The 27,023-nt window shown below is 40.7% G+C and overlaps 3 protein-coding genes across 12 annotated transcripts in view; 2 read left to right on the top strand and 1 right to left on the bottom strand.

The window, feature by feature from the left end:
* The window catches only part of USP3 (ubiquitin specific peptidase 3), a 40,977-nt gene extending 37,186 nt beyond the window's left edge, over positions 1-3,791 (top strand). Inside the window, exon 15 of the mRNA XM_032122735.1 lies at positions 41-3,791. Coding sequence (XP_031978626.1) covers positions 41-206 — 166 coding nt within the window. The 3' untranslated portion in view covers positions 207-3,791. The remainder of the gene's footprint in view (positions 1-40) is intronic.
* A 103-nt stretch (positions 3,792-3,894) lies between these two features.
* FBXL22 (F-box and leucine rich repeat protein 22) lies at positions 3,895-12,449 on the top strand. The gene is made up of 2 exons (XM_032122772.1): positions 3,895-6,118; positions 8,061-12,449. Exons 1-2 carry the CDS (start codon positions 5,784-5,786, stop codon positions 8,398-8,400), a joined length of 675 nt encoding a protein of 224 aa, XP_031978663.1. The 5' UTR covers positions 3,895-5,783; the 3' UTR covers positions 8,401-12,449.
* A 36-nt stretch (positions 12,450-12,485) lies between these two features.
* The window catches only part of HERC1 (HECT and RLD domain containing E3 ubiquitin protein ligase family member 1), a 101,489-nt gene continuing 86,951 nt past the window's right edge, over positions 12,486-27,023 (bottom strand). For all 10 annotated transcript variants that reach the window (XM_032122726.1, XM_032122725.1, XM_032122731.1 and 7 more), the window contains 22 exons: positions 26,618-26,732; positions 25,940-26,086; positions 24,677-24,778; positions 24,367-24,540; positions 23,774-24,067; positions 23,009-23,074; positions 22,781-22,906; positions 22,241-22,379; positions 21,596-21,777; positions 20,835-20,990; positions 20,217-20,339; positions 19,536-19,638; positions 18,676-18,845; positions 17,766-17,904; positions 17,305-17,474; positions 16,761-16,930; positions 16,430-16,595; positions 16,052-16,128; positions 15,387-15,639; positions 15,002-15,154; positions 13,747-14,052; positions 12,486-12,879 (listed from right to left, as the gene is read on the bottom strand). In XM_032122726.1, coding sequence (XP_031978617.1) covers positions 12,694-12,879; positions 13,747-14,052; positions 15,002-15,154; positions 15,387-15,639; positions 16,052-16,128; positions 16,430-16,595; positions 16,761-16,930; positions 17,305-17,474; positions 17,766-17,904; positions 18,676-18,845; positions 19,536-19,638; positions 20,217-20,339; positions 20,835-20,990; positions 21,596-21,777; positions 22,241-22,379; positions 22,781-22,906; positions 23,009-23,074; positions 23,774-24,067; positions 24,367-24,540; positions 24,677-24,778; positions 25,940-26,086; positions 26,618-26,732 — 3,517 coding nt within the window. In that variant the 3' untranslated portion in view covers positions 12,486-12,693. The remainder of the gene's footprint in view (positions 12,880-13,746; positions 14,053-15,001; positions 15,155-15,386; positions 15,640-16,051; positions 16,129-16,429; positions 16,596-16,760; positions 16,931-17,304; positions 17,475-17,765; positions 17,905-18,675; positions 18,846-19,535; positions 19,639-20,216; positions 20,340-20,834; positions 20,991-21,595; positions 21,778-22,240; positions 22,380-22,780; positions 22,907-23,008; positions 23,075-23,773; positions 24,068-24,366; positions 24,541-24,676; positions 24,779-25,939; positions 26,087-26,617; positions 26,733-27,023) is intronic.

Below are 27,023 nucleotides of genomic sequence, written 5' to 3' on the forward strand. Positions count from 1 at the left end.
TGTGTGTCCCTGACCGTTGTCCCTCTCCCTGCCCCGACAGCGTTGGCTCAGGCCATTACACGGCGTACGCGGCGCACGAGGGCCGCTGGTTCCACTTCAACGACAGTACTGTAACCCTGACCGACGAGGAGACCGTGGGCAAGGCCAAGGCCTACATCCTCTTCTACGTGGAGCGGCAAGCCAAGCCTGGAGCAGAGAAACTTTAATACCTCCTTTGCATTCTTACTTATCAAGTTCACCGGACAAACATTTCCATTTTTCCATAAATACTTGATCCAAGACTTATTAATTTCATTGTGCACTTTTCAATTTCCTCTTGTGGGTTTTAGTTTTGTTTTGTCAATGGTAGCATTTGACTTACTGAACTTGGACACAAACTAACTTTTTTTTTAGTTATACCAGAAAACCTCAGCAGATTTTGATTTGCTGCTTTAGCTGTGATAACTCAATTTTTATATATATAGTTTCATGAAATAGTTATTTGACTTTTTTATATTAATGTTTTCAGTTCTCACTTTCTAAAGGCACATTTACATCAACTTTCTGTCGTCCATACAAGAAAGATAAATGTGCTTCTGATCATGAAGAGCAATACAACTTTGTGCTGTTCTCAGTGCTGTTACGTAGATATGATTTAATCTCTTTAAATCAAGGAATTGTTTGCACGTACTATTTCCCCTTGTGCAAGAAACTTACAGTGACCTCTGACCAATCATTCTTTGTCTGCAGAAGAGAGGTGATGTGGCATCATTAACTAGACCAGGTCATTGCTGCTATATTGGTGTGTATTCAGGCTGCTGACTTTCAGGAATCATTGTAAATGAACAGTTGGTTCAACTGTATCAATACTGCAGTTGAATTCAAGTAATGCTCTGCCCCCACCCCCTTCAAATTTAAAACAATTATCTTAAAATTACCTGCCTAAATTATGTTGAGATATGTGATTTTTTTTTTTAACTGAACCTGAATTGCATTAGACATCTCTTGGTTTAGACTGTCATCCTGAAATTTGACCGTGAACACTTGCTTGAAAATTTGGGAGACTTCCTGGCAGTAGAATCCCAAGTAGAACCCCTTTGTTCCTGGTGGGAATTGGAAGTACAGCCCCAGGGGCTGGGGTTTGTGAGAACAGGCTTAGGTCTAAATGCAGCTCTGTTACATGCCTGCAGCTCACTTGGAAGCAGGAGGAGGCAGATGGTGTTTGAGGTGCTTTATATGGAATTGTTCTATCAGTTCAAATCAAACTCAAGGGAGGATGCTCAAGTCTCTCACAGCAGAGCCCTCAGAGGGGAGGAGCTGAGCCACGTGCTTGTGACTGGAGCAGGCTCAGGGAGCTCCTGTGGCCATTTACACACTGGCCCAGGCTTTTGTTTAGTCTCTAGGTGAACACTGGAGGCATGGTGCAGGTTCTAAAACCTGGCTATGTAATGGAGAAAGACCATGCTAAAACAAACCCCCAACTGGTTTTAGCTCTACTGCTGAAGAGTGGAAGGCAGCTGATATGATGGAAAAGGCAGTCAGAAAAACCACTATTACAAAAGCAAGAAATCTGACAGAAAACGTGAAATTTGACAAATGTTGCATTTCAGATCTGTTCCCCCAGTCCATCCTTTCTAGCTGGCTCCCTTGTGCCAAGCAAGGAGCTGGACACTCCTGAAAGCTCAGTAAGAGGAGAATACAGTTCATGGAGCGTCCCACCACCAAACAGCAGCTTTTAGTTGTGTTAACAGAAAAATGCAATTGTCTGAAAATACATCTGGAATTCCAGATGTGAAACCCATTTTAATTAATGCCTCTGAAGGACACGGTGGGGGGGGGGGGGCTGGAGTGGAGCTCAGAGCAGCCTGGGGCACAGGGACTGCACAGCAGTGCATTGCCCTGGGGTCGTGCTGGCTGTACAGGGTAAAGACAAATCACAGTCGTGTTTGGTACAGTGTCATTCTTGAGAGCTTTGCAACAGCACCTTAAACCAGGAAAGCGAGAAATTGGCTTAATCTAGAACTGCAGAAATCATTCAGCATAGTTAATGGGGTGTGAATGTGTACACAGGTTAAGACTACAGAGTTACTATTTGATACAGTGACATACATAAGGATGTCTTAAGTTGAACAATAAATAGAACTTGTCATTGCTTTAAATTAGATAGTTTGTCACCTTCCATTCCTTGCAGGCAGAGCCCTTCTTCTAACCAACAAGAATAGGTTGCTGATATTTAAACAGGAAGAAAATGGGACAGGTAAAGCATTGTACCACATTCCTGCCCTTCCTGCTGCTCACAGGGAGCTGCATAGATAGCACCTATAGCTGCATTGTCTCTGCATCCTGCTTGGACTGGATTCCTTTAGAATTTACCTGTGAGAATGCCAAGCTTAAAATACACAAACTAGCTCTGGGCCAGCAGCAGTTTAACTTAAAATAGGTGTATGCAATGTTCTTGCAAAACAGTGATGTAAATGTGCCTTTTTGTATTTTAAGAAATTTAAATTTGTAATCTTCAGCAACATTCACTTATTTTAATCAACTTCTACTCGTCAGTAATTGTTTGGGTCAGAATTACATTCTCACTTGAGCATTTTCTTTGTCCTATTTGCTCTGTCCCATGCAGCTCCTGGGCAGTGGTGTCTCCAGCACGGCTGCATGGGGCCAGCCTGGGATCACGATGCAATCACAGCAGGCTGTCCTTGCAGCAGGTGCTGATCTGGACTCAGCCATATGCTTTGCTGGAACAAGTACACATTGTAAATCCTTTCCTAATTTAACTTTCTCCCACTGCAAACCCAGATGGACAGTATGAACAGTTTGTTGTGGCAACACAAGTATTTCTCTTCCTGGTGGAGAACTTTGCTTATCCACTGTATTCTATTCAGTGTGGTGTCAAAAGAAAAAAAAGTAACTGAGCACTGAACCAGTAACATATACTGCACCTGGCCTAGTATTACATTTTTAACCTAGCTTGTATATCCTATATTTATCTACTAGCTTGTGGGGGGGGGGGGAAATATCTCTTTCATTTAAGCCAAATGTTTCTTTTCTACTTACTGCTGATCATAGTACACACTAGCTGGCAAGAATTTTTTTTCTTGCTTGAGACTGCACTGCAAGCAGCAGCTGCTCTCTACACTTCAAAGACTTGCATATTTTTCACCAAAATGTGTCCAATCAAAGGTTGTCCTTTTGTCAGTAATTGTTTAGCCACGTACACAACTGGAGCCAAGATTTATGTCAGTCAAAACTGCAAAATGTCCAGTTCCCAAATGTCAGCAAGAGAGGAGAGTTTAAAACTTTGAGACAGGCAGAGACAGTAGACTTGTATCAAAAGCAGGAGGCCATTTATGAGGATTTTGCTAAATCAATGGGAAGTGTAACACGTGGTGTTCAGAAGTTCCCCCAGCAATGTTTCATTACCAATGTGTCTGTGTCCTACTGATGAGGTAATGGGCACCTTGACAACTGATTCCAACATGCTTTAGGATATTCTCAAGTACTGTAGTGCCATAGTTGTAATTGTTTACCATTAAAACCTTGTGTGTAATTTTCAGTGAGGATTACTGACTGTGCTCATCTTGTGTGTTTCTGGAGCATTTCCAGGATGAATGTGAATTATATCTCATCAGACAGTGTGTTTATGGAAAATGTGCCATTAAAGTGTCTCCTTTCCTTAGAAAATGAAACTTCTCTTGTCCTTCTGCAGGCTTGCAGACCAACACTGGTGTAAGTCCTCTGAACACAAATGGCAGAGTATTGTACCTTATTCTGGGGAAAACAAAATAAAGCAACTGCAGTGTTCCTAACTCTGTAACACCTCTACCACACTTAGTGTTCAACCCCAAAGATGACCTGCCGTTCCATTTTCATGGGCCTTGTCATCCAACTGCTGTTAATTTTTATGTCAGATTGTGGTGTGTCCCCTCTGTCTGGCAAGAGTTCATCCTAACATCCTTGTCATTCAATTTTGCTGGATGGTTGATGTGTTAATTTTTTTAAATAATATTTTTAAAAATAGTATTCCTGTATGTATAACTCTGAGAAGTCTCAACTGTTTAAGCCTGCTCAAGAAGGTAAGAGAGAGTTGAAAATGCTAATGTGAGAATGAGGAACAACATCTCAGGCACACCATTTCAGCTGCTGTTTTCCTGTGACTGCCTTTCCTGGTATATATGAAATCTTCTTGTCCCTTTCATGGCTTCATAAAGCACTCGTGGCACTGTCCAGAGCCTGTTTCTGAGGTGGGAGGAGGAACAGCAATCTCCTTATCATTTCAAGAAAAAGATTAAATAACACAGGATATTAAACCAAAAAGGCTGGCAACTGTTAAACACAGCTTACTGTATATAGTAAGAAGTTACTAACTAAAGAATGAAGCAAAACAAATTGCCATTTCTTTGTGTATGCCAGCTGTGTTCAGACACACAGGTTAGTCAAGCACTTCCTCGAGCTAAGAAGCTACAATTGTTACAGACTGCAAATAAATTTCAGATCTTGTTTTTCAGAGTTGAATTTTAAACTGCATTCTTAGGGTAAGAAGGAAAAGGTATAAAATTGGGTCTCACTGATCCTTGTCCTGTATTAAAACACTCCTAATTAAAATGCCATAGGTACATAAAGTCTCCCAACTCCTATCTGTGTGCAGGCCATATGAAAAACTCCCCCAGTGCTGTTTGCTGTTACTTTCTATGGATTTGTTCAATGTATTTATTCTCTTATAGGCAGAAATAGTCACCAGGCAGAAGGTAACTATAAAATACCTTCAGCTCAAGCATTTTTGCTTCACAAGCAGGAAAGTTGAAGGGATGCTTACTGCTTTTCATTTCAACCTGTCCTTGCTGTAGCTTTACTTTTCTTCTAGGAGCAACTTTCTGCTACACTTTCTCCCATTACTGTACAACAAATACTTTTACCTAGAAAACCACTTTCATATCTCCTTTTTCCACCAAAGGGTGGAAAAAAGGTTTCTATGGTAACAGAACTAAACCTGCAAAACCAGAACAGCCCAACTTGTAAAATTCAAGCCAATAGAAGACATCTACTAAAAGCACAAACCCACAAGGAACTAAACATAGCCTCACTGTTTCCATGCGTGGCTGCCTCTGTGTCATTGCTTCCCTCCTGCAGAAGGTGGGGACACAGCCAGCTTTGTTTATAGAAGCACAGCTCAGCCTCAAATAACAGCGGGCAGGAAACTGCCCCTACCTCTGAGGCTTGTAAACTGAACTGCAGACTGTGTGCACACTTCAAGGTACCCAGAGAATGTTTCAGCTCCTTTTAAAAAACTCTGGAAGTTCCATTATCCATGTAGCAATCCTTGAACATGAACCAAATGTGCAACTTCAGAAAATCAATGAACAAATAGAGACTAAAAGTGTTGTACTCTGCAAAACCAAACTGCTGCTCAGAAAGCAAAATCTCCCAAATGGGAAGCACTGACAGAGATATGCGTGGCAGTTGTACCTACAGCCCCACTCCCCTCTCCAGCAACTCGGAACAAGAGCTTCACTTAGCTTCAGGAGAGTCTAGGGGGGGGGAAAAAAAAAATCCCTTTTAAGGAAGCATTTCATGAGTGTCAAGTTGTACATGCCCACTCCATTCCCTTGGACAAAGGGAAGCACAAGCTGCATACATGGTTCTTTTCCTTTCTCTGTTCTGAGCTTCTGCACCAGTTGTTAGCCAAAAATAAACCCCATTCCACAACCATATATGTGCAACAACCTCCTAGTGAGTGCAAGCCCCCTCCAGCACTGCTGTTACTCCATGAGGCCAAGAGACTCTGCCACTGCTGCGGGGCTATGCACATAACCCAGCTCAACCGGGAATGCCTTTTGCATCTCTTTTCCTTTCTGGACAAAAACAGTAGGAAAAATTTAGCAGAAACATGTCACAAGTTGCTAGAAGTGTTTCAGGATCCTTTACTGTGGTCTTTGTTGCACTTTCATTCTCCAGTGGAACTAAAGAAGGATAATTTCTTCCTGGGACCTGCTTTAAAATACTTATCCATCTGCTGGTATTCAGAGAGAGTCAAGGTGTGTAACATTGAGGACTGGATGAAAAAAAGTTTCCAGAAAGACTTCTGTAACAGGCATGAGAACACTGTCAGTGATTTTTTACTAGACGTTTGCAACAGGTACGTTCTGTGGGTGTGAGTGTGCAGTAACTGCCTTGAGTGAAGTGAGAATTGTTTCAAATACTACATAGCACCTGCCTGAAATGAAGTACATGAGTGCTTTGCCTTAACAATTTTAGTGTAATATTAAGTTCATTTTATAGTGGCAATAGTGTATATACTTCATGTAGACTTTCCTTAAGCCTACTTTTTCCTTCTTTTTTTCTAAGAATTGGTAATTAATACAGGAAAGTGCACTCCTGCCTCCCACATTGCTGCTCAGCTGAACTGCACCATTCTGGCAGTGTCTGGGGGGTGCCTGGAGCAGAATCCTGATTTCTAACAGTGAACACACCTCATAACAACCACGTTGTTCATTAAACATGTTACTAAATGCCAGCTTTAATTCAGTCTAAGAAATAAATATTGCTGTTACACTAACGTTTAAACTTTTAGCTGCTTCTGAACTACAGTAAGGGAAAAGAAATGCCACCATGGAAAAGCAGCTCTGGGTGCACGGCTTTTCTTGTAACAGCTCTGCTGCTGCAAGGCAGCTCTGAGGAAAGAGCAGAGCAGTTACAGGAGGAGGCTCTCTGGGCTAGAGCCAGTCCTGCTCTATGTGTGGGTAACACCAGGGCTGGCCCTGGTCCCAGAGCAGAGCCCAAGGGCCAGGGCAGTGCCTCCCCTGACACAGGGTCCTGTGCCACAGCCAGCCCTCAGCTTTGGAACAACCACCAAAAAAAGCCAACAAATTATGTGATACTGACAGGAGAGAGTGTCTTGGTGAGAGCCAACAGCAGTGCAATCTCAAAACAAGGACTGAACGGCAGCTTCAAAACAGGGATTAAATTGCAAGTACCAAATTTCTGAACTGTTCTAGAACAATTGATAAAAATCTGATTAAGGAGGGATCAGCACACCTGTGGCTACAACGGGTCCTGCCCCTTTTTGCGGCAACCTATTGAAAGCATTCCCAGTCAAACAAAATTCCTAACATTGTGTACAAAGAAAAATGCAAATTAAATATCCAGCTTTTCTCCCTGAGTTTGAAGTGGTTTTATTCTGTTAGAGCCTTTCTTGCTCCTGCCAGCTTTTTTCTCCAACTGCTCATTAACAGAAAAGAGTTAAAAGAAAAAAAATCTGTCTAGAGGTCTCACAAGAGCAACGTTACCACAGATGCTCTATTTAGCTGAACAGGTGGATGTTGAACTGCCACTGCCTGGAGAGGGGGCTGAGCCAGGAGCCAAACACGGCACAGGTTTGCAGGCTGCTGCACAGGAGCCTGCTGAGCTCAGCAGCTGCTCCAGGACAGCTCCTGGGCATCATCAACACCTCACTGGGGACAGGCCTTTCCTGTACTTCCTCAGGGCTACCCAAGCAGCAAGAAAAAGCTTTTTTCATTTGCTGCATCATTGTTTGTAACAACAGAGTTACCAGTTTCAGTGATTCAAAGCAAAGTTTAAGAGCTGTGTGGGGTTCAAACATCAACACTCTTTAGGAAGCAGCTAGCACCTATTGAGTAAACTGAAGGAGAAAAAATATATCCATAATTCCTGCAAATGAGGAGTGGGAGTGCCTTACTTGCTCATGCTCAGCATGTCTGCATAGCAGTCCTCCACTTCATCCTGAAATAAATCTCCTCTCTACTGGGTCTCAGCACCATCCAACTCCTTAAGAGAAAACAGTGCAGCCACAGCTTAAATAGGCTTCCACATCCCCCTGTGCACTCTGCCAGCTGAGCTGGAGATGTTGCTACCAACAGAAAAAGCAAAGGAGGCAAGCTTTGCCTTTAGTAAAGCTGAACATTAAGATTTACATATGCACTCACCTACTTGTGCCTTGTTGCCCCTCCTGATGAAGAGGAGGCATTTTTTCAGCCTTCATATTTATTCTTGATGCTATTTGGTTCTCCAAGCTCTGTGATTTATTTCTCCCACCTCACCTGTCACCATCCTGCTTTCAGATGTCCAAATCTGCTGTCTCTGACCCTCTCTGGATGTGGCCACGTTACAGATGACTGCATTTTGCAGGTTCTCAAGAACTGCCCAAACCTGAAGAGCCTCAAACTGGAGAACTGTGTGCGGATCACTGACCACACACTGGAGGCAGTGACCCTCCATGGGGCATCACTGCGAACGCTCCACGTGGATTTCTGCCGCAACATAACACAAGCTGGACTAGAGAGAGTCAGGCAGAAGTGTCCTTCAGTAATGCTGAGAGCAGAGAGAAGTGCTAACATGATCCCAGACAGTAAGCCAGAAAAAAAGCTTGAAAAAGCATCAAGAAAATTGGTTCAGCTCTAAGTGCAGTAAAATAATCAGTGTGGGTATTTTACCTCACTCTGGTAGCAATGAACTGTGGCTACTTTCCTGGGCTCTGGTCAAGTCCAAACAAATGGTTGTTTTGTAAAGGGTATACTGGGAAAAGGCATGCATCTCCTCCTGGTCAGGCTTAAGGACAAAAACATTTGTTCTCTGTTATTCCTTGAAACTGGAAAACCTTGCATTGCTGTCACAAAATGCCTGACCTGCTGAAAACTGCAGTTCTGGTACCCTCCTGTTGCAGATGCACCTCACTCAGAAGAGGGAAGCAGCAATGTGTTTATTGAGGCCAAATAATTTGAGTTCAATAAATTTTATGGACGTTTTAAGAAAGTTTAACAGTAGTTTGACAAGTGCAGTAAGTTTGATGGCAAGGTTCACCTGACTGCATGGAAGAAACACACAGAGTAAACTGAGGCAGAGTGACTCACTCAGGGACCTGAGAACACAAACATTAAGGAAAAGCTTCCCACTGAGTCACAAGGTTCAGACTGGAGACTTCTTATGTAATAGCAAGGGCATAAAGCCACAGCAGAGAGAGCCTGAGTCACTGTAGGATTTTCACAAATTTCAGGGCAAGAGTGATTAACAAACTTCTGTTAAAGGGTATATCCAGACAGTCATTCCATCCACTAAGGGGAATAACCACTCCCTGAAAGGTCTTTCTAGCAAAAGCAGAGTGCTGACCACCAGCACTGCCTCAGTGATTAACAGCGGTAGCTAATTTACCAGGCTTTTTTATTAAATGAGGGAAGCATGGATTCAAGGCACACAAAACACAGTTTGAACCTCTGTATGATGTACTTACATCATGTAACACACACCAAGTTATTTTGTAAAGCTGACATTAAAGGAAGTGCAATACAAACAAATGCTAGTTCAGAGAACTAACCCACAAGAAAAGACAGTGACTAACAGCCTGTAGCTTTAAATGCTAAATTAGGAACACACCACAGGCCAGCTCTATATGAACACCCATTTCTCATTGCAAAGTACAAAACCAGTAACTATTTTCATCCCAAAGCACAAGGCTGTCCCTTTCCTATAACGCACTGCTACCTAGAAGTGAAACTTTTTTTTACATGCTTTTGATGCTATGCCACCATCTACAAAATCTGACACCAGAGGACTTTACAGCTCTCAACATAACTGAATATACTTACTTCTCCTTCCCATCCTGGTTAATTGATCCACAGACATCCTTGGTACTCTCTAATTTGGCTGAGCTAAGAAATAAATCACAGCATTACAGCAACTTTGTCAAACAATGCTTCAATTCTAGAGGAAATGATCAGTACGAGCATCCGTAAGAAACGATCACCCAGAAAACCAATGAGGAAAATAAATTATTGCATCTTCATTACATAGAGATATTTAACAGCATGACACTGTAAAACTGGTATTTCATTAACTCATTCCTAAAGTTTAAGTAGGGCCCTTATACACCACAAAGTAAGGAGAAAACTGGAAGTGTGGACAAGGACAAACAGCAATCCTCAGCCAGCACTGACAGCTTGGAAAGGACATTGCTGAGCTGAACAAACTTACTGTGATGTGGAAATTGGGAAGCTGACACAACTCGTACCTTGGATACACAACACCAGTTCCACACACTGCTGACAAGCCAAAACAAGGTAGGAATTTATACAGTCACAGCAGTAAGCAAAGACCTCCTCGTGCAACCAGCTCTCCCAGCACTCTGTGGTGGAAGACACGTCTCTGTAGGTGTAACAGGAACAGATTTTCAAGTAACTACGAGATATAAAAGCACATTTGCATCTGTCTACGTATTACTTAAGCGTTTTTGCCAGTTTTCTACAAGGACTGTGGGGGGCAGGGTATTTTGTGGGGTGTGTGGTTTGTTTGGGTTTTTAGCTTTCTTTTATAGAGCTAAAAAGGGTCTTGAAACACTCCCTACTTGGTTTCTTTGACTATTTGTATAGAAATGCTCTAACTCGTTACTTTGCTCTTCCCCTCCTTGAATGGTGATATTTGTTCATGACATGGTAAAGTCTGAACAGGATTGTGTTGATATATTTTCTCAGCATCAATAATGAATTTTCTTACTTCACAATCCAATCTGAAGTTTGAGTATAGAAAATGATAACATTTTACTTAGGTATTATACTACTAATAATACCACACTAATAATTATACCATACTTAGGGTATTATGGAAGGATGGAAACACGTCTGTGGTTTTAGTTCCAAGCCATTAAAGTTCCATCAAGCAAAATCCTTTAAATAACATCCTCTCATTTCAGTGTCAACTGCCTCTAAAAAGATCTTCATTATCCAGGAAGCCAACTGCATGGTCCATATAAAACTGCCATATTTAGGCACTGTTCTATTACTTTCTGAGCTGATTGAAACAGGCTGACAAATCGGTGCCACTAAGTCAGACACATCACTGAGGTGTAGAAGGCAGTAATACAGGACTTAATACAGCAGTTTCCCCATTTATTTATATACTGTATTTTTTACCTATTACACCTATAAATTTAGGCCAAGATGTGAATAGACATCCCCACAACACAGTGATGGGACACCAAAAATCTCAGTCCAATTTGGAATCTAATACACAATGAGGCAGGAAACCAAGTCTGCATGATTTCAGAGGCCTGAGACCCTCCTTCCCCCCAAACTGCTGATCCCCCTCAAATGTTTCACATTGCACTGCGGTCCTTTCATCACAGCTAAAAATCTTTAGCCTTTTTCAGGAGCCAACAACTAGTCCTAACTGAGAGAACTTCACCAGATAAAACCCAGATTTGCACATTTTTACAGCTTATCCCTCCCTTTGAGCACTGTCAGCTGGCAGCAATACAGCAGCTCAGTCTCAGACAACCAGAAAATTTCCCAGTCAGTCCTTGCTAACGTACAACAAACACAGGAGAGAAAACAACAGAAATTTCTACCCTACACTCCAGACTCAGATGGACCAGTCTTGCCCCACATGAGATGACACTAACAAACATTTTCACCAGCCCTCAGTCCCTACAGCATCTTCCCAAAGAGTTCAGGGAGGAAGAGGCTGGGGGACAATGGGGGCAGAGCAGCTCTGACTCACCTGGGGACAAACTCTCCCCTGTTCCTTCACCCAGGTCAGTCCTGCTCTGAACACCAAGCAGCATTTGGAGCTTGACATCAATGATGTCTTTTATAGAGACAATGGGCAATCATCTATCGCCCAGCACTTTCCTAAGGCACAGAGCAGGGATTTCTTTGTGCAGTACATCGCTGCCCTAACCAAACAGGAACATCAATCACAGTGTAAGCCAAACCATGCTGATCATAATAATCACTGCAACAAAATGAGACCAAAGGCAGAGCTAAAAATGTGAATAAAATCCACAGCTTCAACTACTACCCTGTGAATTCCATTTTAATTTTTTCATACTCTGAGCAGGAATCAACTACATCAATGTGTCTATTAAAAAATATTACTATTTTGCTCAAAAGATTTAAAGTTTTCTGAATCAAGGTGGCAGCATGTTGTTACTGCCAACAACTACTCTGGAGGAGCAAAATGTTTAAACAAAAAGCAAGAAGGAACCAAGCACAACATGAACTTGTATTGCAGCATAAGGAATGAACAGCAGTACACCTGAACAAAGCAGGGCCTCAGGCCAAGAGAATGCAGAGCATGGGGTTACACAGCAGAGTCCGGCAGGATAAACATTTTAAGATGCTTCAAATGTCACACCCTGTCTAAACACTGTAAGACTATAATTTCCTGAAACAAAATACAAAAGTATGAAGACTGAGTAAACCAACCACAGTTCACAAATGCATACAAGCAACCAATTCTTGAATTTGCTTTATTTTTCTCTGCATAAGGAACCCTGCACAGGCAATTCAAATTAAAACAAAATAAATATGTGAATATTCATGTAAAACTGTCCTGGCTAATGAACAATTATACACAATGTACAACTCTTCATGTTCACTGGGAGGGCTTACAAATGTACTATTCCCAACAAAAATGCACCAAAATGTCTCCATGCAAACTTATCAAAAGTGACCAAAAAAGGAGAAAAAACTTACCAATCATACTTTTTTGTTTTGTTTTTCCTTTTTTCTTTTTTTTCAATCACAAAAAAATAAAAACATCTAATTTTTGTTACATTTAGAGTAACTAAAATGTGGCCACCATCTATTAACATCTGGTTTTATGCTCCTAAAACATCTATGGTTACTGTAAAATTATGTCAACGATGAATTGGACTTGGGGCACTATTTGTAGTAAAAGGAAGATGATTTTGTTCACAGAATGTTAATAATCTGTGTCTGAGCCCTCTGCATTGTCCACATTCCGGGAGAGCATGTAATTGTCCATGTCTATAGACCTGCAATTATTGATTGCATAGCGCAAACGCTCTGCCATGATTAGTTGACTGGAGTAAGGTGGGAGCCTCAGTTGAAAGAAACAAGTCTGTGAGGTAGGCAAGCTGTCGTAAGGCTGTGGAAATGGATAAAAGGTGAGACACTGGTAAGTTGTGAATGAAGTTAAAAATGCAACATATCCACATTTCATTGCTCCTTCCCTCCCTTGACTTTATCATTTGCATACTCTATCTCAAATTCTTTTTAAGCAGCAGACTAACCTCCCTTGTTTACAGCATTTGTTTCATCCTTGTTTCAAGTATATCTAAAACTACTGTATCACTTACTCTGTAAATAACTCAACCCACTACTGGAATTCAGCCTTTTGGAAAGCTGATTACACTGCTGTTCAGCAGCCCACTGCAAGATACCAAACAATGTTCAAATTACATACCGTAGTGTGTCTTAACATAAGGCAATCTGAGAGACACCTAACCAAAGATGACAGACAAACCACTGTTAGCTGAGATTTTGTCAAGTTTTTGGTTCACGTTGTTCACAGAAAACGTGCTTTCACTGCACAAAACCCCAAAGTAATTCCAAATGAATGCACCCTGTACGTAAAATAATACACTGTAAACTCACTGCAGTGGCTTTAAAACATTAGGAGTTCACTAGTGGTCATATGTTGCCACTTACAAGAAATTAAAAACAGAATGAAAATTACTAAATGAAGAGAGATTGGAACAGTTACAGTAGACAAAGGTTTGTTTCTTGTCTTGATCTCTAGTCACCAATTGCACCAATGAAATTAAGATGTAATTCATGCAGCCTATATCCTTCTACACAACCAAAATGTTTGAGTTTATTAATTCAGAGCATATCCTATCCCATACTTTCTCTGTAAATTTACAATTATGGAAATTGTCTCCTAGTGCCAAAGCACAGACTGTACTAGAGAGCAAATAACAATAACAATAATAATAACAAAAATGTGTCTTACCCTATCAACCTTCATTATTTGGAATCGCTGAGAGATATCAGCTGTGTTGGCTGGCAATCGAGATCTTCCTGACACAAACCTCATGAAAAGAACTCTCTCCTCGTTTGAAAATTCTTCCAGGGTGTGCCAGAACCACTGCACCAGCTGATGCTGCTCATCAACTTCTCTGTATCGAACAACCTTCTTCAGAACCTCAACTGATATCTCTGGCATTCCACAGACCATTTGCTCCAACTGCTTAGCAGTCAGAAGGGACAGCAAAGGAACGGGAACAATCCAAGACATTCCTTCCCTGACAGCAGCCACCTATTGGCCAAAAATGGGAGAGATGTTTGAAGTGCCTGATCTCTGTCACTGCCTGGACCATCCAAAAAAAAAAGTAACTTCCCAGCTAAGAAATGGCATTGAGATACAGAATTACCAGTATCTGCCAAATACAGCTTCGTACACACACAGCCCCTGCAAGGGCTGTATTGTTTCTCAAAATCCTGGAGAATATTACAGCTATTTTTAACTGTAATTGAACATTAACCAACATGTTCTGATCCAAAACAGAACTACTTAAAAAAATTACAAGCTGGCAGCACAAATAATGATGGCTAAACCAAGAAACTGTGTAAATACAGAAAAGGCTTTGTTCCAGCTCAGATGTACGGTGAGAATGCTGTACTTGTTCTGCAAGACTTAGGATTCGGTACCTCTGATGAGGAAGCTGTTTTCTAACGCAGATAATATCACACAGACATCTTTACCTTGAAATTAGAATACTGCTTTCACAAGGGTCACTACTCAAATGACAACATACACAGAACTATGCAAATAGGTAATGAGCACTTCCCACAACATACCATGAAATATTTGCAGGATTTGTGGTACAACAAAAGAGAAACAGTTTCAAGTTAAACAAATGATTGTCAGTAATATTTACTTTAGCCAGTCTCTGTGTTGTTCACATGCCCAGTTACAGTACCCAGCATGCAAAATCGCAGGTTTTTTTCTCAATTGGGGCTACTCAGATGGAAAACCAGCTCTGATTTCTAATGCTCTTTTGCCAACTGAACAATTACTGAGGAAGAAACAGCACTACATTTTAAAAAAGAGCCAAAACAGTTTGTGGGTGAAGAAAAGACATGGAGACCCAGAAAGATACAGAAAGCCAAGCTTTTCTTACCACAGAATAAACTGTAATGGAAATAGGCACAAATCGCCCCCTGCTCCCACTAACAACAGGGCCGGGCCACAACGAGGTTCTTACCTGCCGGTCCATTTCGTGGAGTCTGTACTCAATTGCCCTCTCCACATACTCTTTCCTGTTTGAAAAGGTAAGTGGGATACTGTTCCCTCCAGGGATTATGGGAACCATTTTACCATCAGCACTTTGGCCAACGAAAGAATCTAAAGGAATCATCTGTTATGCGAAACAGGAAAAGCACAAGTCACTCCAGTGATCCAAGTACAGCATTTTACTATAAGTCACCTAGAACTATGTATAGTAAGATCACAGACTATTCTAAACACACACAAAGTGCTTGTTATCGCAAGAATGGAGATTGAAATTACATAAATACTGATGTGAAGGTCAATCTGATAAAGTAATTGCTTTCAAAATAAACCTAAAAGTGCAGACTTTCTGATCTTACCTCATGGAAATTTTCTTCCGTAATCCCACTGTCTTCAATGTGAAGAATGCTGTTGAGGGTCTGCACATAGAGCAGATCTACCTCCTCCAAATCCTCTAAGATGAGTGGGATACAACAAAGTTGCTTCCAGACCATTGGAGCCAAATGAAGATCTAATGGCTTTTTCGTACGAATAGCTACACCCATGAGAATGCCCAAGAACTTAAACTGCATCAGATGCTCATCTAAACATGCTGAAGGGTTAAAGAGAAACCTGAAGGGACAAAGAAGCAGTGAAAAGAGTATTATTTCTATGCTACTTATTAGAAGCAAAAGAGAAAACATTTCTAAGTACGAAACAGTAACTGCCAGCACACTTAACAGCAAGGCCTGCCCAAGTAAGATTATTATCTTTAGCTGTTAAAACACTGGAGGGCTGAGGGAGGCAGAACTCCTGAGCACAAAGCCTGGCATCTTGATGTTACTCTGAATTCTACCATCACCAATCCAGCAAGCCCATGTGAAAACCATGCCCTCCCTCCACAATGAAATAATATCACAACCTGAAGGAAAAAATATACTAGAGACAATCATGAAGTCTCATCATTTGGTACAAAAGAGTCAGTAGAAGATTTTGATTTTCACCCACTACCATCTGCAATAAAAGCAAGTCCTGGACAACTTACCTATCCCTATTGTAGCCTACTTCAGCTGTAGCATTTGGGGAAGGAATAAGCAGGTCTACTATTCCAGTTTCCAGTTCCTTAAAAATTAACAAGAAAAAAGCATTCTTAGAAAGAGGGAAAGCAAACCTATGACAGAACTATCAAGACATTATAGCATTACAAGACAAGAGTATTTCACTACAGTGATGATTACTCGTTACAAATTAATATGAAACACTGAGAGAAAGTAAATGGCAGAATCAATGGCATGATGATTTTAAGTAATAAAGACATGTTTATTTCAAGACCTGACTTCATGTCAGACTATAATGTTTTTTTTCCTGGGACTGGACTGGGATACATTACTAAAACATGTTTCCAAAATACTCACAGACGTACCTGACACATTTCTGTAATGGTGTCATCAAACACTCCACCTGCATCATCAGCTCCTTCTCCAACCAGTTTCACTTTCCAGGCACGGGAGGGTAAGCGAAGGTCTGATGCATTCAGCTTTACCACTTGCCTTGCTATCTGTACAAAAATCGGCTTGCACTTCCGACCCCTTTGAGGGAAAGGGACACAGCCAGAAATGTAACTCATAATTATGTAAAGGCTACTGATTATTGTTAACTTGATCAACAAAGCTCTACAGAGAGAGCTCAGAATGCCAAAACAGAAGGAAATGCATAAATATCAGTATTCACAGGCCTGCGAAAGCAGCACTGACCTGGTGGATATCCTTTTCACAGTGATCTGGGGCCCATAGTTCTTGCCCTGCACCATGGTTTTGCCTATGGAGCGCACCATGGGCAGGGTGTACACCCGTGGTGCCAGCAAGGGCCTCAGCTGTCCCTGCACTATTCCCCACGTTCCAGCATTGTAATGAGATGTACTGTTCTGCAATAAAACAGCAATGAGAACAAACGTATCAATAAAGGATATTCATTCCATTCTTTCCAGAATAGAACCCTTCATAGCAATGACTGGCACTTCAATGTTTCAGGAAACAGGTCAGCACTTTTTGGTATTAATTTTGAGGCTAGTAAGCTTTTGGAAACCAGAACACTGACATGTCAGTGATAGCATAAGTGAGAATGTAAAGCAATACCTTCACGAAGTTTGCTTTATTCCGGAATTATTTATTTAAAAATTTTTTTTACCAAAAGAATTACAGAGCCTATTACTAAGGTCCATCCAGATCGGGTAGATATACTGTTCTACTCTCTAGTAGAACAACACAGCCAAGTCAGTTTTTTCAAAAGGAATTTTACCTGGTTATTGGGACTGAGGTTAAGTAATCTCCATGAAGAGTACATGAGGTCAGAAAAATGGTACAACAGTCTCAGCCTCGCTCTTACTGTATGAATGCTCACTTCTTTCAGTGCCCCATACTGGGGTGGAATGGCATCAGGTAAACCAAGCTGCAAAGGCACCGAAACACCTGCCACAGAAACAGAAACAAAGCACTGTTTGAGAAAGGGGATCTGCATTGCTTTGCCTGGGACGAAGCTGATTTTCCTCGCACTAGCTTCCACAGTGCTCAGCTGCCTACTGGGGTTAAATCACAACAGAAGCCAAACTGAGAGTAAGATAATTGGGATATCATAAAAAACAAAGTATGGATATAAAACAAAACCACTTTTGTCCCAAATGTTCAGAAATTCTTGTTGCACTCACACCCCAGGAGACACCAAGACTAAAGAAAAGGCTGCACAAGATCTCAGTTGCTCACCTGGAGCTCGAGGTGGGACAGGGGGAGCTGTCCAGGCAGCGCTGTGGCAGCGGCCAGCTGAGATTTGCCGCACGTTCTTCCCCTGCAGCACCGTTACCAGCGTGGGCTCTCTCACGTGGTTGGTGTGGCCCAGCCCCAGCTGACAAAAGGGAACAATCAACAACTGATGATATTTCTAAAACTCTCCAAGCAAAAAGTGAGAGAAGATGGTAAAAAATGGTATTTCTTTACAGCATATACTGTGATAAAGAATATTTACCATATACATATATTTTTTCATCTTTTATTTTTGACAGGATACTGCATCTGCACCTAACGGGAGCAACAGATCCAGGTATCAAAGAGACCTGAAAACAGCTGGAGACTTCTGGAAAAATCTTTCCCAGACTGAGGAACTGATCCATGTTGCTAAGTCCTGTATTGCAGTCTTTCATACACAGACAACAAAGCTCCTACATTTCCTCTGTGCTATTTAAACGCCATTTTTGTTCTAGCATGTACTGACTAAAAAAAAAAAAAAAAATCACTCCTTTCAAAAGGTTCATTTATATTTTCATTACGAAAAGCATCTAAAAAGTTCACAGATCTGACTGACACCAACCATAAGTTTTTTCATGTTGAAAGAATTGAAGACAGCTCAATAATTAGGAGAAAATCTGCAATTTTTTAAAACTCTTGGATTAATTTGGGTAGCATGTTCTGAGTGATTTCCCAAACTGCTACCACGAAAGAGCACAGAGAGTAAACAAGAAAATAATGGAAATTGACTAAAACACAACCATGCTGAAGGGCGAAGGAGAAGCATGACAATAAAAGCTTTCTTTTCCACCAAAAGGAAGCTATGCCAGGCACATGTGTCAAGTACAGTGAGAGGCTCCCGGAGGTCAGGAGCAGAGGCAACAGGACGTACCTGGCCTTCAGAATTGCTGCCCCAGGCATACACGTCCCCTGTGGAGGACAGGGCCAGCGTGTGCTCGGCTCCCACAGCGATGTCCTCGATGAAGATCCCGGCCAGCACTGGTACCTGCTGCGGCCGGTTGTGGTTGCGGGCACGGCCCTCAGGCAGACCGATCAGGCGATCTGCAAGGGCAAGCACAAGGCTCCAGGGGCAAGCAACACTCAGGGGGTATTTCACTACAGGCACAAGTAGGGGAGGGGCAGAAATCAATTCTGTACAGTCCTGGGACTGGGACGCAAAGGTAACCCTTTAGGGAAAAAGGGCGTGGGTATTTCCTGCAAAGCAGTGTTGCCTCCAGTGCTCATTTATACTGCTAAAGCTGTCACGTCCATGTTCAGTCTGAAACAAGACCAAATTCTACTAAACCACGACCTCTAGATCTACATGTATGGGTTGGTAACGAACGTGAATTAACTGACTTGAGAGGCTTCCGCATGTTTCATTCAGTGCACATGGAAATCCTCCCACCCAGACTGTTAAACGTGAGTAGGTATGTGCTTAAGTAGACAATGTAAATTTTGAAGTTTTTCGATATGTGAAATTCAATGAAGTTTTAGGAAAATGCTCTTCAAAAAGTAAAGTAGTAAAATGAAAGGTTGTTCTGAGATCAAACGAGACAGAGCTACGAATCTGGATTTTAGGTGCATGTTAAAATTACATTGTTGAAGTTTCCAAATTTAGATTAGATCAGCATGTGTCTAAAAAGTAGCATTAGGTCAGTCTTAGAAATATATTTTAATATTCTTCCTTTTCACTTGAAATATATACACAAGCTTTATAGATGGAAATGTCCAAAAAGCAGATTATCTTACCTTGGCCAAAAGTATAAACGTGACCATCTTTCGTCAGTGCAACAGAGAACTGAGTTCCACAGGCAACTTTTTTTATTCCAATTCCACAAAGAATATCCACTTTCTATGGGGTAAAGTGAAATGAAAACCAGCTATAGTATTACAAGGACATAAACAGATAGCAAACATGAATTTAATCTGTAACTCCTGCTTCCAGAAAAGAAATTTTCTTATTCCCACTGTGCAGCGCACATATTGTAGGATCATTTTAATTAACACTTGGAAATAAATACAGGGAACATAAACAGATGTTTTCTTCAATGAATTAACGCCTTATTCTATGTACAGTGATTCAAAATACTTTCTTTTGTTCTGGGAAGGAGGTGGAGTGGCATGGGAAGAAGTAGATGGGTGTGCAAGCAACCTTCTCCCCACTTTCCAAAAGAAGAAATCTCTCTTCTCTAAGATAAACCTCAGATTTTCACTATTTGTACTGCTACTGAGATACAGTCACCATGATTTACATGAAATTCTTCAGAGTACTAGGCTCAGCATAATATGCCATCAGAATTACTTGTGCCAGGTTGTATAACATCAGCATGGAATGAATAACAACTTCTGGAAATCCCACTCTCAACACTGTGCAACACCTTTAACAGCACGGAAAGTTTATGCAAAGAATCATTTCCGCAGTAATCTAACCTGTGGTGAGGACTTTGCAGTGGAATTTCCCAAACCAAGTTTACCATAATCTCCATCTCCAAAAGCCCAAACCATTGAGCCATCTGTTGACACAGCCACAGTGTGATTGAGACCACAGGCCACCTGGGGGAGAGAAATAATGTTATCACCACTGCTTTTGCTGACTTACTAACTCAAACATACCAACTACCTTTAAGAAGAAATATTGTGTTTTAAAAATAACTATCCCTGTAAAACCACTAAAACTTCCATTGTTTATTAGAGTGTTTTAAATACACTTAGGACCACAGTAGTATTTTTTCAACACTTGCTTCCTCTTAGCTCATAGAACCAAAGGATAGTATTATGCCACACGTGTTCCTTGCTTAAAAATACAGAAAATCTCATGAATTTGTGCTTAAAAATGCCTAAACCGTGAAATGTTAAAATCACGGCCAGTTTTGCAGAAAGAAAATCAAGAGAGCCAGGAAAGTAATTATTTTAAAAATGATGCATAGTCAAATTCTGCCATCATAATCAAAATGAACGCCAAGGTTAAAACCCACAGCTGAACACTTACATATGTTAAAAACATGAGCTTTAAACTAAGATACATTGCTAATTTGAGATAAACCATGCCTGGCCAATCTGGTAACCTTCCAGCGCTGTCACTCTTTCTGGAAGCTTCTTATTGGAAGTATTTCCAAGCCCCAGTCTACCATAATCACCATTTCCAAACGTAAAAAGTTTGCCATCTGCTGTCACCACAGCTGAGTGTTTGAAGCCACAGGACATCTGGAAGCAAAGAAAGCATTATTTTTACATACACTTTAGATTTGGGTAGAAGTTTATATTGACTATTACATGTATATATAAATATATAGTATATTTTTCAACTCTAAACTATATTCCTTTTTAAAGAGCTAAAAAATACAGACATTTTAGTATTAATGATTTCTCCAGCAACTCATCTCTTATCCTTTTCAATGGTAATGTTATGCAGGGGGACCAGAGGATATTTGCATGAAGAATTTGATGTGTGATTATCTAATTTTTTTATAAAGAAACCTCCAGTCAAAACCAAATATGGTTTTGTGCATTGTTAGTACTTAGGAGGAGGTCTTGGTGACCAGTTTTGTACGTCAAAGTCACCTGACAAGGACAAAGGGAAGCTTATAAATCATGTCTGCATTTGGATCGTCTTTAAAACACCTCTTTCTTCCATGCTCTATTTTTAGTCCTTTCCAGTACTAACTGTCAATTAATATCTTCATTTAATTGGAAATCACCACCTTGGTTCATAAACCCCAGAGAAGTAAGAAGTTGCCTGTTTTTTGTGCGGTTATACAGCACTGGGTTCCCAGGCCTGCAGCTTCAAACAGACAAAAATATTTTGCAACCTGCACAACTTCTTCTCCTTGCAGAGCCTCGATCTGCCTGGGCCTGCGCTGTCTGTCGCTGTTCCCATGGCCCAGCTTGCCATAGTCCCCATCTCCCCAGCTGAAGACTTCCCCACTTTCTGTTAAAGCCATGGAATGTCCATCAGATCCACAGGAGGTCACCAGCTGTGTTACAACAAAGCCTGTCAAAGAGAAGTGAGAAAACAAAGCTTAGCATAACTTACAATAGATGCTAACATACATTTATCCAAGTGGGCCTTGTGGCAGCTAGTTAAGTCAGGGGAAAGGAACAAACCACAATAAGGCTTCTTTCTATAGCAATTAATTTACTTTTATTTTGAACAAAACCTTTGTTTTCTCATGGAGAACTCAGGCTTCCATCCTGCCATTAGTTTTGGAATTAAATGTTCCTAATGTGAGCCAACATTTTTCCCTGAAGCTTTCCTAACATTAAGAAATCTTAACATATTACTACTGAAATCTTAAGGAAATACAAAGATCTTGTTTGTTTGTTCAAATTTTTAACTAAAAACTACAATATTTTCATGCGTAAATCTGCGAGAAGAGCATCAGCACACATAATTATACTACCAAAATGGTTATTTGTACTCCTTCACTGGATTCCTTTCAAACCAACAGCTTTACCTTGTAGTGCTGAAATGACAGTTAAGACGTGAAGATCATCGGAATTTCCCTGTCCCAGTCGCCCATAGCTCCCTTCACCACAAGCCAAAACGGTGCCATTGGCTTGAATGACAAAAGTACAATTCTGACCACAAACCACCTAGGTTAGAAAGATATGAAGGAAATGTAATAAATTCTATGCTAAATGCAGCAATGCTGTAATACCTGCATTACAAGTGCTCCACTTCCTTTTAATTTGTTTACTTTGTAATTATATCAGGCCAGTGTTATTTCAGAAAGCAAAACTGCCATACATATTATGTGAAAGCTGTGCAATTGTTATCAAATCATGCTCATATAAAATAATTCTGTGTTGTCAGATTTCAGTGGCTTCTTGGTTTGAATTTGTCAAATAATTTAATATTTCCTTTCTAGTGAAACCTATGTTTTCGAATACTTGCAGTAAATTCAAACAAGTTGCAAAGACACTTAGGGATTTTGACAAGGCATACAAATAATAGATGGCAAGTGATGAAATCATGGCTGGTTTCAAGTGATCACCTGCTGAGCCTGGGAGAACGAAGGTGCTGCCACTGGGATCATGACATTTCTGCCAGCCTCTGCCAGCTGCCCATGCCGTCCTGCTCCCCACAGGTACACGTCACATTTGCCTCCCAAGTGCCAGTCCTAGGGAAGAGCGTGAAAGGAGGCTTTAGAACAAGAGTACTTTCAAAAGCTTGCCATGTTTCAAAGGAATAAAATACCCTCCAAACCATCAATTTTACTGACCTCTGGCCTTGATGTTGCCCAAGACATGATCTGTTCATCCATGCCATTGATCCATTTACTGTTATCCTACACAGCAAAAGCCACAGTTACCACATTCAGCTCAAGAGATGCACATTATTTTTCTGTTACATAATACATATTTTCCTTTTTAAGAACAATATTTAAATTGTTCCAAACAATTTAGCAATAAGAACAAATGTGTGCAGACTAGCAATGACACTGTTATCCATGACTTGCAATCCAAATCAAAGAAAAAAAAAACGTAATTCACGACAAAGAAATCTTTTTCTATTTACTGATGCTTAGGGCTTTTTGAAATTTCAATTGCAAATATGAGCTTATAATGTTACAAGCTTGCTTATAAAAAATTCTTAACCAAAAATTTCTGGTTTGCTATACGTAACAAGTCATGAAGAAAATTGACACTAGCAAAATAATTTGGTGTAGGAATGTGACAAAACGCTACTCTTAAAATATCATTAACAAAGCTCTACATTTCTTACTTCTATCAGATATGAAAATTACTGTCACAGTTTCGGGTTGTTTTGTATTTTAACATGCAACTGACTTGCACTCATTACACACACACATACAGAGCAATCTTGTCAGTATATTCCAACCTGTTAATTAAAAAATAAGCTTACATTTATTGCTGGTGCTTATGTTGCTAAATATAAATCTTTACAGTTCAGAGATGTTAACTGCATCATACCATATGCTCAGTAGCAACACACTTGGCTGTTGAGACAATAAATCAACTTTTACCATCAGGAGAGTAAGCTCATCCTCTGGAACAGGCTCCAGGTCTGGAACAGTGAAGGACTCTGGGAACTGAGCTCCCTTGGCCAGGGCTTCAGCAGCTTTTATGGTAGTGGAGAAGCACTCGAGCCAGGCCCATTCTGTGGGGTTCCAGGCAGAGGGGTCAGGGAGGCAGCTCTGGTGGTGAGGGGGCACGGGGGGGTTGCAGAGCAGCTGGTCCAGGTGCAGCCCCACGGCCAGGGATGCCAAGCACTGCATGTAGGGGCTGTGAACCAGCTGGTCCCCACACACCACGTGTGGCTGGAGGGCAGCAGGAAGAGAAAGGGAAGAGTTAGAAACACACATTTATCAATTTAAAATATAAGTCCTTCAAAGCTAGTCCTGTAGAACAATACCTTCCTCCCTGCTTAATCAAAGTTTTTCTAATATTTTAAGTATTTTCAAATTAGGAGACTACTGGCTTTGAGAATAGTGAAAGATATTTGCAAGCAGAACGTAGGAAAGTCTTCTGGGTTCTCTGGTGAAAGACTGAAACCAGCTGAGATCTAAACAGTGACCTCATGTCAGACATGAATGTTAAACATTTGCATTACTCCTACCTTTTCATAAGCATACTGCTCCTGCAGCATTATGGGCAGGCGCTCCAGGAACGCTCGCATGCACGGAGCCATGTTTAAGCCCAGAACTCCCTGCTGCTTCAGTGCAGTCCTACACGTCGCCAGCACGTGATTGGAAGAGATCCACTCTGAGGTGCAGTTCACCACCAACACGTCCTGTTTAACAGTCGTATGATACATTAGAAATTAAAAATTCACAAAGCAGGATCATTCAGCTCCATTGATTTATCACCAAGCATCTTGGTTTCTAGAGGGGCCAGAAAACACTCAGGTTCAAACATTTCTGTCTCACCTTTGATCTGTTAGAGCAGGCAGCTACTCCAACCTCAGGGATCCACACTGCAGTCTGGATAGCTCCAGACCCTATCACAACACTCTGCAATACTGAACCATCCTAAGGAGAGAAGGGGTTTGAGTCAGGCACAGACACAGCTACAGTTCTGTTCAAGTGCATACAAACACATTCCTAAGGGATGATACTCTCACAAGCTTTCAATAACTATTTAAAAACTGAACTGCTTAACCTAAAAGCAGAAAAACACATTTTTATTGTATTAAGGTGTTGGAGTGAAGGCTTCTCTGGACTCAGGCCCAGAGGGAAGCCAAAGCACAGGGATTGAACAAAAACCTTTGGACAAGCTGAGATACATGAAGCCACACCAAAATGAAATAGAAATACAGATTTTTAACTTTCAGTAGAAATATATGCTAAGTGCCTTAAACATTAAAAAGCTGTAGCAGAGACCTTAAATACAGTTCTTTGCTGCAGCAGTGTTACCTTTTCACAGAATTCTTTACTTTAGACAAAGTATAGAATTATACTGTTCACATTTTTTAGATAGAGTGTTCACATAAACAATAAGAACTGATAGAAACTGTATATGCAAATTTGTGTAATACCTATGTAACACTTGTGTAAGGCTTATGATTCTTAGAATTAGACCAGGATAGGTTCAGAAAAGAAAAACTAGAATTGTGTGTTAATCTTATTGGTCAATTAATATAATCCACACTTATGAGAGGAAGAATCGATGGAGCATATAGAAGAAGCTATTTTTGCCTGCTGTTGCTGCTTGGCTTTAAAATGTAACCCCCTTTGGACTCTGCCTTCAAGAAACCTATGAGACTATGAAATAAAGAACTTAGCAGAACAGCAGCCTCCTCTGCTCTTTTACCCTGGTCCAAGAAGGAAGCTCAACATTAAGGAGATAATATAACTAAGGATTTAGAAGTGTTTAATAATCCATTTTATGTGACTCTTCAGAGCCCTCAACATAAGAGAATATTGTTCCTACTAAGAAAGCGGCTGGTTCTGCAAAGCCTAACATGACCAAACGTACAGAATCAATCAATACTAAACCATAACTACGAAGTACTTCAATGTTAAGTACAATTTCAATTTATATTTTATTATTTACAATGTTAGAACATTATTTTACACCTGCTTTCTCTAACGTATCTATCACGTGGTGAGGTGGAAGTTGGTCTGATACCATGACCATTTCAGATACTCTTACTAAAAATGAGAATCAAGCCACACCAAAGATGGTCTTACCCGTAAAGACCAGATATTCATGAGGCCACCAAGTCCCCCAGACACCAATGCCAGCCCATCAGGACTGAAAGCAACAGTGCGGACAGGAGTGATGTGTCCTCTCAGCTGGAACACACACTTCACTTCCACTGCTTTCCTGCATCCATCCTGCAAACAAGTGCACACTTATGGGACACTGGACTACTTTCAGGACAGGGAGTAGCATGACAGCATCTGTATTCCGCAATAAAAACTGATCATCCACAGAGATGGGGAAGTTCCACTAAATAATTTAAAAACCCCAGTACTATGACTATATTTTATAGATATCTTGATCACATTATCAGCTTTCCTCCCATTACAAAATGCCATTAACATCAAAGACTACATTACAATTTATGAAAGTGAAATTAATCTTGACTCTTTATCTACAAATAACTTTGAATTCTTACTAAATTTTAGGATAAATTGATCAATTTTTTTGAAAGAGAAAACACATCAAAATATAATCTTTAGCCAAATAAAATTTTCAATTTCCTATTCTGAAAATGCTTACACATACACAAATGCAATGTAAACTTTTTAAAACAAACTTCTCTCAGGAAATGTTGAAAATCAAGTAATTCCCTCACATTCTTCTCCTCTCTCAACTTCACAATGAGCAGAGAATTTCTTACACACCAAGTTTCCTCCTTTTACCTTGGCACTTGTTTCTTGCTCCCACCATCCTTCTGAGCAAGCTGAGCTGGACTTCAATGTGATTACTATGTCCTGGGGAACAGTCCAGACACACACCAAACCATTGTGGCATCCCCTAAAGCAAGTCAGGAGAAATTAGAAAAGAAAAATAAAGATATTGACTAACAAAATATCAGTGGTCTGGTATTAACTTCTAATATCAGTAGTCTTCAGCACCTTTCCATAAAAAACTATAGTGCATCAGTCAATCTAAAGTAGAAAGGCCTGTTCCCAATGGGTAAATGCTATTTTTTCCTCACACCCTGTAGCTTTTCCATTTCTACTAACAACATATTCTCAGAAAAAATATTTGGATGAAGCAAAAAAAAAATCTCAAACAGAACCAGCACCCACAGGTCATGGAGAA

This window comes from Corvus moneduloides, chromosome 13, assembly GCF_009650955.1.
Source record: "Corvus moneduloides isolate bCorMon1 chromosome 13, bCorMon1.pri, whole genome shotgun sequence".
NCBI classification, from domain to species: Eukaryota; Metazoa; Chordata; class Aves; order Passeriformes; family Corvidae; genus Corvus; species Corvus moneduloides.